Source organism: Thunnus albacares, chromosome 3 (assembly GCF_914725855.1).
Source record: "Thunnus albacares chromosome 3, fThuAlb1.1, whole genome shotgun sequence".
In the NCBI taxonomy this organism is placed as follows: domain Eukaryota; kingdom Metazoa; phylum Chordata; class Actinopteri; order Scombriformes; family Scombridae; genus Thunnus; species Thunnus albacares.
The window spans coordinates 1,742,186-1,758,304 of NC_058108.1; the positions used below are offsets into that span (position 1 = coordinate 1,742,186).

The 16,119-nt window shown below is 38.8% G+C and overlaps 1 protein-coding gene across 1 annotated transcript; it reads right to left on the minus strand.

Annotated features, from left to right (window-relative positions):
* Positions 1-7,768: 7,768 nt before the first annotated feature.
* LOC122972582 lies at positions 7,769-14,317 on the minus strand. Its single transcript, XM_044339796.1, has 11 exons — positions 14,201-14,317; positions 13,691-13,839; positions 13,437-13,599; positions 12,565-12,951; positions 11,724-12,005; positions 11,606-11,629; positions 11,326-11,427; positions 11,165-11,195; positions 10,685-10,734; positions 10,504-10,532; positions 7,769-8,120 (listed from the first exon to the last, which is right to left on the minus strand). Exons 1-11 carry the CDS (start codon positions 14,313-14,315, stop codon positions 8,022-8,024), a joined length of 1,431 nt encoding a protein of 476 aa, XP_044195731.1. The 5' UTR covers positions 14,316-14,317; the 3' UTR covers positions 7,769-8,021.
* Between the last annotated feature and the right edge of the window lie 1,802 nt (positions 14,318-16,119).

A 16,119-nucleotide genomic window follows, 5' to 3' on the forward strand; every position in this document is an offset into this window, starting at 1 on the left:
TTTATAATCTTAACCCACAGTGTTGTGTTGACATTGGCTTTATTTCATCAGTGTTTGGGGTCCCGCAGACCAAAAAACAAATAAATAAATACAAATTATTAGAGTAATAGAAAAATCAACAAAATTCTTCCTTCTAATGTGTTTTCTTCTCTTTTTTGTAATGAAGTTGTAATCATTTCCTTTGTCACAACTTGAGCATGTGCATATTTTCATTATAATATATATACACATACATATATACATATATAAAATATTATAATTATGGGAAAGCATTGTTATTACTCAAATAAGGACATATTTCATGTTCTATACATATATTGTATATGTGCTTAGATTGATTTGACTATTTTTGGTCATGGGCTTCATATACTTTCTGTAATAAAACATCTAAAAGCAAAAATCTTATCAGATGGGAGTCTGTGGTCTAATCTGTGTCAGTTTAGGGGTCGTTGACGTGAAAAAGATCGAGAACCACTGTTATATGCAAGTCCATTTTATGTAACCTGAACAATAGTAATGCATAATTTTCTGTCATCAACGTAAAATCATGTTTATAAGCAATTCTATATAAGAGTCATGTGATGCAATGTTAAGTTTCTTTTTTTGAGTTGTTCAAGAGGGCCGAGGGGTCTCCAGGACCGTCTCCTTCACAGACTGACCTGTTAGCACTGAAACTATTTATGTTACATTATAAACTGTTGTATGTGCTGTCTCTCGCACTTTCAGTGGTCAAAGAGAAATGTGTCACCATGGATACAGCTTCGGAAGATGCTCTTTGCTAGAATTGAGCAGCATAAATGCTCTGATGGACCTTTATGTGTGTGTGTGTGTGTGTGTGTGTGTGTGTGTGTGTGTGTGTGTATGTATGTGTGTGTATGTGTGTGTGTGTGTGTGTGTGTGTGTAGGTGAGATCAGCAGACCACGCTTTAGTGACCTCCCAATCTCCTGTGAATAATTTATCACCTCATTCTGACTGGACGCAGCCCAGTGACATCGCCAGTACAATATCATGGTGGAGCCCCGGCAATTTAGGTCCTCAAAATTATTAATAAGCTTTATTCTTCACCAGGCAACTTTCCTTGTATTGCCACGTTGCCATGTGTGATGGCACATCACCAAAGGCCTCAATATAGAGCAAGTGATGCATCAGTTGTCACCATATTTGAAATTAACTACTGTACACTACATACTAACTACACTAAAGCTTGGCACTGATGAACTTTGTAGCCTTTGTTTTGTTACCCAGGAATAATGTCAAAGATTATTTTTTCATGCTCACACTATCAAACATGGCAGCACGTCCCGGCTAACCAACCAAACCAATTTATCTCTCACTCTGATATCTAATCTGGCTGCTTTTCAGATCTGGTGACCCAAACATACGCCTGTGCACCTGTCTATCACCTGCTCAGCTCCAGACTCATTTCCATGATATTTCATTATCACGGTCTTCTAAAGTCCAGCTGGCACGAAGTCATCGAAGCAGCATTGTGTGAGACAGTCAATGTGTTACCCGCTGCTCTTGTAATGCCTCTTTGTCAAGAGGACGGAAGTATAAGAGGATGTCTATGGGATGTAATTGTGTAGTTTTTAGATTTACTGTAATGTGTGTGTGTGATATGTGAGTGTGTTTGTGTGTGTATAAATGAACTCTTCCTGACTACAGCAGGTACATTCACTCTCAAGTACTGTATATAAGCACAATATAATTTGAAGGTGCTTCTGTATACTTGAGTTCTGCCATTTTATGCTACTTCAGCTTTTCATGGATAAATATCAGTTCAGCTTTATCTTACAGGCCTTTAATTTTTATATATTTAATAATACATTTTCCTGTAAAGAAATAATCAATTCTGTACTAATTAAGAGGAGGAAAATGAATTTCCTTCAAAGAAATCTCAAATTAGAATTATTATTATTATTAATTCATTCATTCATAATGCATTTATTATTGATAACTTTTCATGTATTTTGAATCGTATGCTTGTCCTGCATGCATTTACTAAAAGACTCTCTAAGTTTCACTGGGAATAATTGAAACTGATTAATTGTAAGTGTCTCAATTGAACACTGTCTCTGTTTTGCATACAATTAGTATTGAATTACACTGAAACTTTTCAGCAAATTACAGACCCTGTAAAATAAAACTGTACCAAAATATTTTACTTTTTATGTTGCAGAAACATTTACAAAAGCTTTTACAAAGAGAGATTTAAAAGAAGCTAATGAGTGTGTCAGAGTTCAGCAGGCAGAGTTTGATAGAGTGGGAGCTCTAATAGCAAATGCCTGATCACCCGTAGTAACCAACCATAACCCAGGAGTAACCAGCAGGGCTCCATCCACAGATCTTAATGGCCGAGAGGGCACATACCAGGTCAATAAGTCAGGGATGTATTTAGGTGCCAGGCTGTTTAAAAGTGTTTACACGGGGGTAATGTGATCATGCCTCTTTGTTCCAGTAATAAGTTGAGCAGCAGCGTTTTGTACCAGTTGGAGACGGTGGACGGCGTCCTGGCTGATACTCAAGTAAAGTGTGTTGCAATGATCAAGCCAAGAATAGATAAAAGCACAACTTTTTGTAAATCAGCAACTGATTACCTAATTACCTAATTTTATAGAGTGTCTTGAGCTGACATGACTTAACAACATTTTTCACCTGAACAGGTGAAACAGAGGTTAGCATCAAATATTACCCCTAGATTACCTGCAGTCTGCTTAATGTTATATGACAGAACATAAGCAGCAAAAAGGCTGATGAAATTAGAATGACCTCAGACTTATCATCATTAAATTATTAAAGTTTTGTGACATCCATCCATCCATTAATATCAAAGAGGCAAGTTCTATGATTTGCTGCAAAGATCTGTGGGTTTTAACGGCAGATATAACAGTGTCATCAGCGTAAAAATGGTGAAGCTCATCATGCCCGTGAAGAACTTGGCCGAGAGGCAGCATGTATATAGAGAACAGAAGGGGGCCGAGAACAGAAACTTGAGGGACACCACAACCCAAATGAGTCATCGAGGAAGTAGAGCTACAGAAAAAGCTCTGCTGGAGAGGTATGAATGTAACCCATGTAAGAGGATACCATGATTGACTGTATCAAACGCAGCACTTAAATCTAAAAGAACTCAAATCGAGCAGTCATCTCTGTCAACAGTCAAAAGTAGGTCAGTAACCTTAACGAGAACTGTCTCTGTACTATGACGTGTTCTAAAACCAGACTGGAAACAGTTAAAAACACTATTATTATTCTACCCCACCCAAAACTGTCTGGAGTTGAGATTGGCCCTGCCTCATAAAACTAACATAATAAAACCAGGACTTCTGCTTGTACTGTTGTATTTTCTATTCTATTGCTACACATCAGTAAAAGATTTGGATACTTATCCCACTGCACTCATGTTACTGAGGATGTTGTTGATAATAAGAATAAGGAAACAGCTGATTGTTTAAGTCCTTTTGTAGAAAGTCATGGAAAGTATACTCTTATAAGTATGTACCAGTGGGCCAATTTCACATCTTGCTACACTGTAGTATATGTTTGATGCTATTCACACAGACCTCTATATGTGTCTGTAATGTCAGCAGACAATAAAAGATTTTTTCTTTTGATTTTCTCATATATGGGCCTTTTGCATATCATAATACTTGTGTGGGTGTGTGTTCTGTGGCTTTGATGTTCAAGAGAAGGGGGGAATAAAATGATGGCAGAGCTGAGTCACAGAGAATCAACATAAACCCATGACAGCAAATTTTATGCCATCTGTTATTTATTGTATGGAAGAGGAAATATTTAACAGGTCTTGTACTGCAAGCACTCATCTCCATCTTAACATGAAATTGTGTCTATTAATGAGTCATTCTGTCAATATGAGTCCTAAAATGGTATTTTGGAAAAGATGCGATGAAGACTGTACGGGGAGAATTTCTAATCTTTTCCAAATCAGCTCACTTCAAGACTCCTGGAGATGAGTGTCAGTATATTTAAATACGACCATATTATACCTAAAATGAAAAGAAAAAATATGCTCAATTCCAAAAAAATCATTGAATAAACCTATTTGTAAAGGAAAGTAGTGAAACCACTTGGCATTTTTTTGAATTGTCAAAATAATATCGTTGGACTCACTATCTGATGACATGATTATATCTACTATCTATAAAATAGAGCTTGTAGAATCTGTTATTGCTTCTGTTTAAAACATCAAGCAGTCAAACTGTCACTGGTTACAGTAGGAGATGCTCTCCATACTGTTCTGTTTAAATTAAACGAGCCATCAGTTTATTAGACAATTTTAAAAAGTTGCTCTGAAAATACTTGATATACATGCAGCTGCTTTCCTGACGCTGACTACGAGCTGACCCCTGTAACGTCGCCCTTGTTTTGTGTTGCTGTCAGACTGTTTTTCCATATACAGTACGTTAGTGCTGCACTTAGTGCAGAGTGAAAAAAAAAACTTAGAAGTATTTTCAAAAAGTGTTCTCACATTTCATATCTTGATTATGTCACTGAAAATTATTACACTCAATAATTTACACTTGCTCTTGCCCTTGTAATATGAATTATTCTGCGAGGCTGTCTGATTTATATTACTGCGAGTTCCTGTGAAGCCACTGACAAAGAGGGCTGAACTGTCAGCAGACAAAGAGCCTTGAGCTATAATGTCTGAAGTGGTCAGGAAAATGGACACAGTGACAGGATTTTTCTTTGTCATAAGCGACTGAAGAGAATCACCTGAGATGTATTGCTACCAGCCTAAATCCTCGCTTTAGTCATGCCACAGTGACTTTAATGAACTTACTAAATTCATAATGTGCATTGCATCAGATTAAATTAAATTGTGAACCCAAACCAGCTGCCAAAACTTCCAGTAGGGTGTAGATGAAATGCCAACACCTCCCACAGTCATAGATTCTAGCACACACCTTCATGCTCGGTCTCTGCGTACACTCCTTTAGCTAATACACAGGGCACACGGCATGAGGTGGCATTAAAAGAGCAATTATCACCGATATCGAGATTGCAAATGTCATTTAATATCAACCTGACTCATAATTCAGTGTGTCACAAATGCAACGCAAAGATATACACAGGGTGAGGCTGCCACGATCCAGTGTGGCGTGGGTGCACGTCGGACTCACATTGCTCAGGCCTCTTATCATTATTCTCTTACTCAAACAGATCTGCCTAATGTCATTATCTACCGCTAAATATTATCAGTGTGTGCGTATGTTCTTGCGTGTAACTACACACAAAGAGATGACTCAGACATGAATATGAGCAAAACAAATCAAGCACTTTAGCAACACTTATCTAAGTTTCCCTTCCCTCAAATATCTGTTTTTTTTTGCTGTGTGTATGAAAGAGAAACGCATAAATACTGTTCATGTCTGCCACTGCACTGCTATGGAGGACTGTAAAATGTAATAAAAGTTCAGTAATTATATAGAGTTGGCTTTCTATTGCTTCCTGAAGTACAACGATGCCTATTATTGTCCACCATAAAAACCATATAAACACAAGAGAGGTGAATCTCCTTTTACTTTCTTACTTTCACACTTTCAGTACTGGAGTCTAAGCACACTCATCAGGGCTCACATGTAATTTCCTTATAGGTGACGCTCGTCCCATCATCACATGGTAAAAAAAATAAGCTACAGTACTTTTCAGTTGCTTTTGTATTATTGTGGACACACCAGGATCGCTTGGCTTCATGCGCGTCACAGCGGCATTGTTAAACTGAACACAAAACCTGTTTTGTCATTATAAAGGAATTCAGCATAATAATGAAACTCTTTCTGTCGTCCTGTACTGTGGGTGTTTTTGACATTCAAATAATATATAAACGGTGCCCTCTGCAGAATATTTAGCAAAACTGCAGCAGACCAATTTCAATATATGTTGTGCTTTTTCTTTTTCTGTCACTATGCGCAGTATTATACGTGTGTACCAGCATAGAATGCTAAAATTTGTGAGACACGTCATTATGTCCTTGCCTGGCCCCAGATTATATCTGTGAATTACTCTTATCAGCCTGCACATTGTCCACAGTCCTCAGGTGAGAGCCTAACATCTGGAGAGAGGACCAAGCTAATAAATTCAGATTTGTAAAATCACTACCCTCTTTTAATTCACCTCTGAAAATATATTTTTTAACAAAGGTTTTATAATTTTATTCAATCTGGGAAATTTGTGTGCATGTGCACATTCATGTACGTATGCAGGTTGCTATATTTACAGTATGTATTTAATAAATGCAGGTTTGGACACACCTACTCACTCAAGGGTTTTACTTTATTTTGACTATTTTCTATGTTGTAGAACAATATTGAAGACATAAAAACTATGAAATAACACACATGGAATTATGTGGTAAGTGTCAACAAAGGAAAAATATCTTTCATATTTTAGATTCCTTAAAGTAGCTACTGTTTTCCTTGATGCACACTATTAGCAATATCTCAGCCAGTTTCATGGAGTAGTCACCTGGAATGGTTTTCATTAACAGGTGTGCCTTATCAAAAGTTAATTGGTGGAATTTCTTGCCTTCTTTGAGACAGTCAGTTCTGTTGTGCTGAGGTAGTGTTGGTACACAGCAAACATCCCTCTTTTACTGCGGTAGAAATCCATATTATGGCAAGAACTGCTCAACCAGGCAAAGAGAAACAACAGTCCGTCATTACTTTAAGGCATGAAGGTCAGTCAATCTGGAAAATTTCAAGAAGTTAAAGTGCAGTCGAAAAAGCCATCAAACACTATAATGAAACTGGTTCTCATGAGGACCGCCCCAGGAAAGGGAGGCTGAGATTTAATGATTAACGGCGCCTCAGATTAGAGCCCACGTCTTCGCCTCTCAGAGTTCAAATAGCAGACACATCTCGACATCAACTGTTCGACAGAAACTGGGTGAATCAGGCCTTCACAGTCGAACTGCTGCAAAGAAACCACTACTGAAGGAGACCAGTAAGAAAAAAAATTCTTGGGCCAAGAAACACGAGGAATGGACGTTAGACGAGTGGAAATCTGTACTCTGGTCTGATGAGTCCAAATTTGAGGGTTTTGGTTTCGACTGCTGTGACTTTGAGAGACGCAGAGAAGGTGACTGGATGGTATCTGCGTGTGTGGTGAAGCGTGGAGGGGAAGTATGATGTTCAAGAGAAGGGAACAGAGAATCAACATAAACACAAAATGTTATGCCGTCTGTGTTTTATTGTCAATTTATTATTCCTAAAATGGTATTTTGGAAAACATGTGGTGAAGACTTTGCTTTAAGCCTTCTGGAAATGAGTGTCAGTATATTTAGCTTTGCTGGTGACACTGTTAGCAACTTAACCAGCATGGCTACCACAATATTCTGCAGAGAAACACCATCCCATCTGGTTTGTGCTGACCCAAAGCACACCTCTAGTCTATGAAAGGACTGTTTGACCAAGAAGGAGAGTGATGGAGTGCTGTATCAGATGACCTAAACCCTTTTATTTAAAAGATTTCTCTCTTTTTTTAGCATTTTTCCCTTCTCTTAACAGTGGGCAGCAAAGAAGCAGGCAGAGAGAGAGAGAGAGAGATGGTATGACATGCAACAAGTGTCCTTGGCTGGAATCAAACCGGGGACGTTGCAGTTATGTGGCTGTCGCTGATGCTCCAGAGCAGCTTCTCAAAGCATCCTGAGGTGAGATTGTTTTGTCAGCTGCTGTTTTTAAGGTCAAGAATAAACTTAAAAGCTCAAGGTAAGTTATTCAAAAAATACATCTCCCACAAGAAAACTTCATTAAAAAAAACAATCTGTATTTAGATTTAGTGGCTCAGCAACATGTAAGATCAAACAAACATCATATCCTGACATATTGTACAACCGCACTGCTACACATGAAATAGGAACTGAGGAAATAGCCTTTCCTGTCCTGCTGCGTAGCTCCGATCAATGCTACATCGCTACGCAAGAATAAAGTATGAACACACACTTACACACACTTAAACACACACGCACACAAACAGAGAGAGAGAGAGATAAACATTTCTAATGGACGGGATGGATCGGGGTTGTGAATGTGGAGAGAGAGTTCCATAAAGGGGATCTGGAGGTTGTCTCTGTAGTTGAGTCCCCACAGGCCCATTCCTACACACACACAAACACACACAAACACAAGTACAAGCTGTTAAAGCTCTCAGCATGATATAATTTCCTGCGGCATGATTCATACTGTATCACCGCTTTCAAGTATAATGCTGCCGATTTTCTAGCCTCTATTTGTCTTACTGTTAACATACCTCATATGCAGAGCCAAACCAACAATGAACTCATCCTACTTACAAGTATTGTGCGTGTATCTAAAGCCTGATATATCTTATTCCCCTGTGCACTGGAGCTCCATTGTTGTCCAAAAAAAACGATTAAAAACACATCAGTGAAGCACACAGCAGCACTGGGTGACATGTTCCTTCAGCACGAAGATTAGAAACAGCTCCAAAGACTAATAACAGCGATCACCCACTGCAACAGCAGTGGCTCATTGGCATGTTTTTAATCGTTTTTTGGACAACAATGGAAATCTACAGCACAGAGGGATTTGGATAAACATACACAATACTCACAAGCGGGATCAGTTCATTGTTGCTTTGGCTCTGCACATGAGATTAATTGAAAATAAGAAAAATAAAGAGAATCGCCAGCTTATCCTTAACCTGTTAGATAAGTTTGTCTGTGTCAGGGTACCTAAAATCACATTTTCTGACATTCCCACACACAACCTGCAGAATGCTTATTTGTAGATGAGAATATGCTTCCAGTCTCTGTAGCGATGAAGAATTATTTTGTTGGCAGATTATTTACAATCACCAAATTAAAAATGGAGAGAAAACAGCGTGTCTCTCATCGCCGCCGTGCAGCTGAAGTACGGTGTGTACTTTGCAAAAAACAAATTAAAAGTGTAAATGATTTAAATCACTGCTCTTTAAGTAGAAGATGAGGACACTCCAGATCGCTGCTGAGATGGAGACACACATCTAATATTAAATGCACATCTGTTCTGAAGGCTCTCAGTTCCTGTCACGGCTGTTTTTCACGAGAGCTGGCTGGTCTTTGCATCAGCTGGTGACGGCAGCCTCTCCCAGACTGTTGCCTGGAGAGAGCCTTCAGTCTAATGAGAGCCCTTCATGAAGGTAATTAATGAAAGTGATTACAGCTGATGAGAGGCGGGCCCTGTACGACGGCACTAATGAGGAATATGTGTGGGCTCGAGTTTGACAGCGTGTTTGTGATAGAGGCTGTTTGTTTGGTTGATTGGCAGTTTGTACGTATGCGCGTGCGTGTGCGGTATGTATGTGTGTGTGTTTGTTTACAGCGAAGGGGATCAAGGAAGTTTACAAATATTTGTCATAGAGAGCCTACCGAAGAAACCCAGAGGCCGCAGAAATACCAGAAATACCAAAAGAAAGAGGGAAACTGACGTCAGACAGTTGCTCACTATTAGTCCCGTTTCTGTCAACTCACATTGAGGTTTGCTGTTGCTAAGGTGAAGATGCTAAAGTATAAGTCTGAGGATATTCTATGTTTTTCTTGTTGTCAACAAACACCTTGAAAAGAGCAAACTGATCTTATTATTCTTAAGTATTTTCGGTGTAGTCTGATCCCTCGGTGACATGGACCTTCATTGTTGTCCAAACACTATAAATAATAAAAGTGCATCAAGGAGAAGCCACACTGTTGCACTGGCTGACATTTTCCTTCATAATGATGAAGAAGGGCGCTGCTGCTGCTGTAAATACTAACCGGAATCATAGAGTTGTAACTAGTCCCCGACATAATGAATTATTTACTCCTGTTTGAGTAATGTTTGCTTACTCGCTGTCCTCCAGCGTCCAGCTGTTTTAAAAAATTATTTAGGCTTTTTTTTTTTTTTTTTTTAAATATAACTCTGTATTTGTGAAGATTTATGTCTTCAGTAGGAACCGATTGGCTTGGGGCTGACTGACGCAGACATTCTGGGGAAGTATTGAGAAAGGGACCAATTCATTGTTGGTTTTGATGTTTTTGTGGGAGGTGTCGACAATATCAAAAAACCCAAGATAAAGGTAAAAGGAAGCTTAATCTTAGTTGATAAATCACTTGAGAATTGAAATTATACATATTTATATTAGATTCAAATACAACATGTGCAATAACATGTATACATATCATGCATTACTGTTAAATATATATTTAAGCAGGGTGTATATTCTGTATATTAGCACCTAGTGTAAAGTAATAAAGTAAGAAAGTAAAGAAATAAAGTAAGTAAGTAATAAAGTATTTCACACACCTTTGCACTACTTGTATCCTGTTTACAACTTACAAAAACAGCTCTACCTGTATATAGACATTGTATGTGGTTGTCTGTTTGTTATATGTTTTTTCACCTACGTGATTGTACATAATGTTTAATGTTTAATTATCTTTGTTCTGGCTGTATGTCCTTGTGATTCTGATATACAGAGGAATACAGATGATGTTTAATAATTACCTGAGAGGCGAAGTTTGAGAGCGGAAGGTCTGAAAAAAACAACAACAAGCAAACACATTTGTATGAGTATAAATCATTACATAGAATATTCCATTTAAAATTGCCTGGAAGAAATTTGAGAAATCTGAGTGAAAAGAGAATGAAGTCACTATAAATCCAGAGGAGAAAAAGAAAAACTCACCAACAACATGGTCCTTAGCGTGAACTTGAGTCCAGAACTGTTCATCCTGCCTGAAACAGTTCAACAAGATTTAACACCAGATACTGATGCTGCAATACATTTTATATATCAGATTATCTGGAAATTAACCTGATGATATTGTGAGACTATGGATCAATAAACTGCTCGTACTTCTCTCTACAGGCAATTATACATTTTAAAACCTCTACATATCATATTGGAGCAAATTTGCAAACCCAACCATATGTTTTAATGACATATGTTTTAAACAGTTTATTATGCTGCCAACTTAAAGAAAACTACTTTGCAGTTAAAACTGCCTCTAAACGCTGCTCATGTATATTAGTCCCAGTGCTGCCCAGTAAATCACACTTACTGTATGATCATTTTAGGAGGACAAAATTATTCTAGATTAAAAAAAAACACATTGATTATCTGCTGGTCTAAACTATGACCAATGAGCAAGAAAAAGAACAATACCTTTTCTTTTTTTCTTCGGCTGCTGCTTTTACTTCAAAGATAAGTGAAAAGAGAAGAGATAGAGAGGAAATGACCCAGGTGGTTTCACAAAGAAAGACAATCATGAAAACATAAACATTATCTGTGAAAAAGCAGAAATTCACGGTGCATTTGTGAAATACCTTTCCTGCGTGCCACCATAACCACAAGAGCTACTGAGCAGAGGAATAAGACCACAGCGGAGAAGCAGCCCAGTACAAGAGGCCAGTCCACACCTAAGAAATCTGCAGACATCACACCGGTGTTATTATCAGATAGAAAAGAGACTGTGAGTAATATTAGCTGCAGCTCAGACAGCCGTGTTACATTTTAATTCAGCAGAAAATCATCTTTTTGTGTTTTATTTCATGTGTCTCAAGATTCACAATAGATAAAATCACATATTACATAACGGCATGCTACCTGTTGATGATGTGGGGGAAACTCCTGAAAGATGAAAAAAAGAAGCAAACAATCACATTTTGGCTAAAATGACAATCTGAGTAAACCATATCCATACAGTTCAGACATATTTCTCTACCTCCGGTTATAGCCAGCGGGAGGCTGAGTTCAGAGTGGCTCCATTTCCCTCCCAGGAGGACGCTGTACTGGCATCGGTACCAAGACACTGAACTGTCCTGGACAGGCATTGGGAACGCAACCTCATGGTGGATCACTTTAGCGTGGAGAGTGGCAACAGGGACGTCATGATCCGCCAGGTAGAGAGAAAACACAGCGCCCGGGTACGAAGGAGACCCCATACAGAGCAAACGCCAAACTGCTGTCTGCTGCTGGAGGACGAGGGTGGGCACCGGCAGCACATCTGACCACAGATAAAATCAGATTGAAAACTGCTGACATCTATAACTTCTTATATAAAAACATGTTTCTAGCAAAGGATCACTGGTTCTAGTCTAATGTTTTTCTTCGTCTTCTTGGTATTCAGATAATAAACTGAGTTGGATTGCTGGATTGGACAAAACAAGCCATTTAAATATGTCAACTTGGGCTTTAGGAAATTGTGATAATTGGACATTTTTCTAAAATGTAATTAATGAAAATAATTGTTAGTTGTAGCTCTAGTTGCAACAAATGTTTAACCACTGTAACACTTGCCTTGAAAAACTGTTGAGAAATTATCTAAATATAGTAATACTAAGCTTTGATTTAAAAAAAAAAAAAAAAAAGTTAAAAGGTGCTTCACAGGAAATAAACAAACATCCTAGAGCTAAAAAATAACAGTAATTATATGAACAATACAAAGAAACAGCGGTTTTGAACACCTTATTCAAATGAGTTGATAAAAATGACTTTTTAATAAAGATTTAAAAGAAGTCAACCAGGTAATAAGATGTAACGTTGGAGCACCTGACAGGCCTCACCTGTGATGGTGACTTGAACGACGTTACTGACAGTTGAATTGACCAATCGCCTTCTTCTGGTGGTCTGGTAGAGGCAGGTATACTCTCCGTCCTCTCCTCCCCTCACCGGTCCGACACTGAAGACCCCCGACTGCGGTTCAGGGTTTGATACCTTGCTGCCTTGAGGCTGTTGGATAACGGTCGTCTCTCCTGTTCCCTCAGCGGTCCTCAGCAAAAGGAAGGACACTTGTTTCTGCTTAGAGGTGGACTGGGATTGAGACTGAGGCAAGAGAGCAGGGACGGAGCAGCTGAAGGTCAGCATGTCTCCATGTTTTACCACACCAGCAGAGGGCTCCACAGACAGGACCGGAGGAGGGGCAGAGGGTATGGAGCGAGGAGGGGCAGTAGCTGGAAAAGCACAGAGAGGGAGAGGAAATCATTATCTCTGTATGTTTGTGGCCTCATTGCTTTTACAGATATCATTCAGTCAAACCTCTCGCTGTACACCTTGGTTCGCCACAGTTGCTTACCAAACCTCCTTTTGTAACTGTCGACATCTCAGGGCAGCACACATTGTGTTTGATGTTTAGTGTGTCTGGGTGTGTGGTTTCTGTATGAAGCAGGATGTAACTACCACCACGCACACACACACACACACCCACCCACAGAGCAGAAGACAATAACAGACCACAGAGAGCAGCTGCACGCATGCAGCGGATGGACGTGTTTATTATTTTATCGTTTTTTTGGGGGCGGGGGGTTTCAGGACAGTAATAAAGTATGTGTCATAGTGTGAAACAAAAGTAGAGTCAAATCAGATCACTAATCAGATTTTAACTTTGTAACAGGCAAAATTCCCATCGAAAAATGCAATTTTAAAAAGACAGACTAACCTTCTAGTTGGTCTATCTGCAAATAGGGACTGAATGCACTGTAGAGGTTTTGCTGGTTCCTGTACAGACAGCAGAAAAGTTTGTGTTGGGCTGAGTCCCCCTCCTCTATCCTGACAGTGAAGAGAGCCTGCTCAGCACCGGACTGCAGCTCCTGGGAGTCCACCTCAACGAACGAAGAGAAACACAGAAAAACTAGAATCAAAGGAGTCCGGTAGCAGCACAAGATTCTCCAGAAAACATACACACGTTCTCACCCTCTCCCTCAATCGGTACAACATGAACACAACCCCGGTGTATCCCTTTGGGACCCCACAGATCAGGACCACTGAGTCCCTTGACCTCGAATGGATGTCAAGTTGAGGTGGCGGAAGATTGGGAGAGGAAGTGGAAGCTGAAAGTCTTCCTAGGAAGGAGAGAGAAAGGTAGGTAATCAGTCGACTTTCACAGATGACTTTTTTTGGATGGAGCAACAGTGCAGCTGTTCAACAGTCGTGTATAAAAACACTGCTGTGATTGCTACATGTGACGCTCACTTTGTACCAATCTGCTGATTGCAGCTGATGTGAAACTTGAAAAGTCTGTAACTTCTTTTTACATTTACAGCAGACAGAATTGATTGTGTTCATTATTATACAACTCATAGCAATTTCACTAATGTTTACTTTGTCTTTATCCCCCCAAAAAAAATCAGTGAATGGGCTGAAAATATTGTGTACAAACAATGTGAATATTCAGAAGAGCCTACATTAAAGTATGATGCTTACCCCAAAGTTGTAGAGAAGTAAACAGCAGAGTGTATATCCAAAGTGATCGCTCACCACTAACAACCTGCATCTTTGACTCAAGAAGAAGTCTGACTGGAGAAGCACCTCCAAGCATCGTCTGCTCCCCCCCTCCTCCTCCTCCTCCTCCTCTCTCTCTCTCTCTCTCTCTCTCCCTCTTCCTCTCTCTGTTTTCTTAATACATATGACATCCTCTTGAAGACTGAACGATAAGGGAAGTGGAACCTGTAAACACACTTCCTTTTTTGGTATGTGTAAATAGCAAGTCTCACTAATCTACATGTAAAAATATTTGTATGTAGTGCATTACTGGAGAAATAGCAAAAGTCTTTAAATTCTCTTCAAACATGCTATCATCTACTAACTATCATCTTTACTAATTAAAATCTCCCAGCGAGTCAGATGTTAATCTTTCACATCTGTGTATGAATTTCTTTGTGTGGGAAAAAAAAAATCTGAAGTGCTGTGATATAAGCAGGCCCTCAAGACACAGATGTTCAGTATATCAACATCTGTGTCTTGTGTATAATAGAAATATTGTCACGATTAACTATTTTTTCATTACCTTTTGGTGTTTCTTTCGTTTCATTGTCCATAAAATATGAGAAAATCGTTTAGAAAATGCGTATCACAACTTCCCAGAGGTTGAGGTCATGTCATCAACTATCTTGTTTTGTCAAACCAACAATCCAAAATCCAAAGATCTTTGGTTTCTGATAATATAAACCAGAGAAAAGCAGCAAATTCTCACATTGGAGAAGCTGGAAATCTCAAATGTTTGGTGTTGTGTTAAAGATTAGTCAACTATCAAAATAGTCTCTGATTAATTTTCTGTCAATCGGCTTATTTGATTCAGCTATTGATTCTTTTATAGTTACATCTGAAAATAAAGTTACAATTAATACAGCAGATTATCAAAGCAGAGTGCAACAACGCATTTTGGGAGATGGCCTGCATCTCCTCAAAACACAAAGTATGAACACTTAAAAATTTGAAAGTGGCCTGAAAACGACTTTGTTAGAGTCTAAAAGCAAAAGCTCATTTTTTTTGTTATACAGAAAGACAAAACATGTGGGAAAGGTTTATAAAAACCACATCTGCAGTCAGATGATGGAAGTCAAGAGAAATTTGATAACAGTGACTAAGAGTTAGCTCATTGTCAAATAGAAAATGTTTAGAAAGTGCATCAACAACTCGAGTGTTTGTTAAGTAGAGCTAGTTAAGTTTACGTAATAGATGGGAATAGAACTAGAAGTAGAGTGCACAGAACAAAGTGGTGTCAAAGTATCTGAGAGGTACATGATATACTGTAGGTACAAGTTCAAATCACATTATCCCTGCTAACTTCTACTGGTGCAAAATGAAGAGTCATGTTTCATCATCAATTCATCCAAAGGAAGATTAGCCGCATGAGTATTTCATTGACAGTGAGGCCAGTTAAGAAGTAGCAGTAAATATACTCACAGGCGCCTGAACAATGGTGCCAGTGGAGCCAATACATCCCTGTGAGGTATCATTGCTACCCCACTTATTGTCTTTTTAAAATCATACAGTCCCTGTAATCAGGTGATTACAGCTTTTATCAATGATAACTTTTTTTTCAGCTACTGACAAAAACAAGCTAAGTTCCAAATGTCTGAATAAACAAACAGTCAAATGTTCTGCAGTGGAGAGTCGCTTACGTAGACTTCTGCAAAATACTCTGCTTAAGTTCCAGTTTCAGTCAGACTTTGGATGGAATTATCTTTAAATGTGATGACCCATCACTCCGTGTAATGATCGTTGTGCTTTTATTAGGTTTAGGGTTATGATTATTCACTCATTTTCTCATAGATGTGTTCACTCTAAGAGGAAGTCAGGTCTAGTCCTCAACTGAAATGACTCTTTTAACTCTCGAGGAG

Bases quoted from the DNA above. Each gene is read 5' to 3' on its own strand.
- LOC122972582 (XM_044339796.1), bottom strand. From the start codon at position 14,315: ATGCTTGGAGGTGCTTCTCCAGTCAGACTTCTTCTTGAGTCAAAGATG. The intron at 13,600-13,690 runs GTGAGAACGTGT...TCGTTCGTTGAG, and splicing joins TGTACCGATTGAGGGAGAGG to GTGGACTCCCAGGAGCTGCA. The intron at 8,121-10,503 runs GTAATTATTAAA...GTGTGTGTGTAG, and splicing joins TCTCAAACTTCGCCTCTCAG to GAATGGGCCTGTGGGGACTC.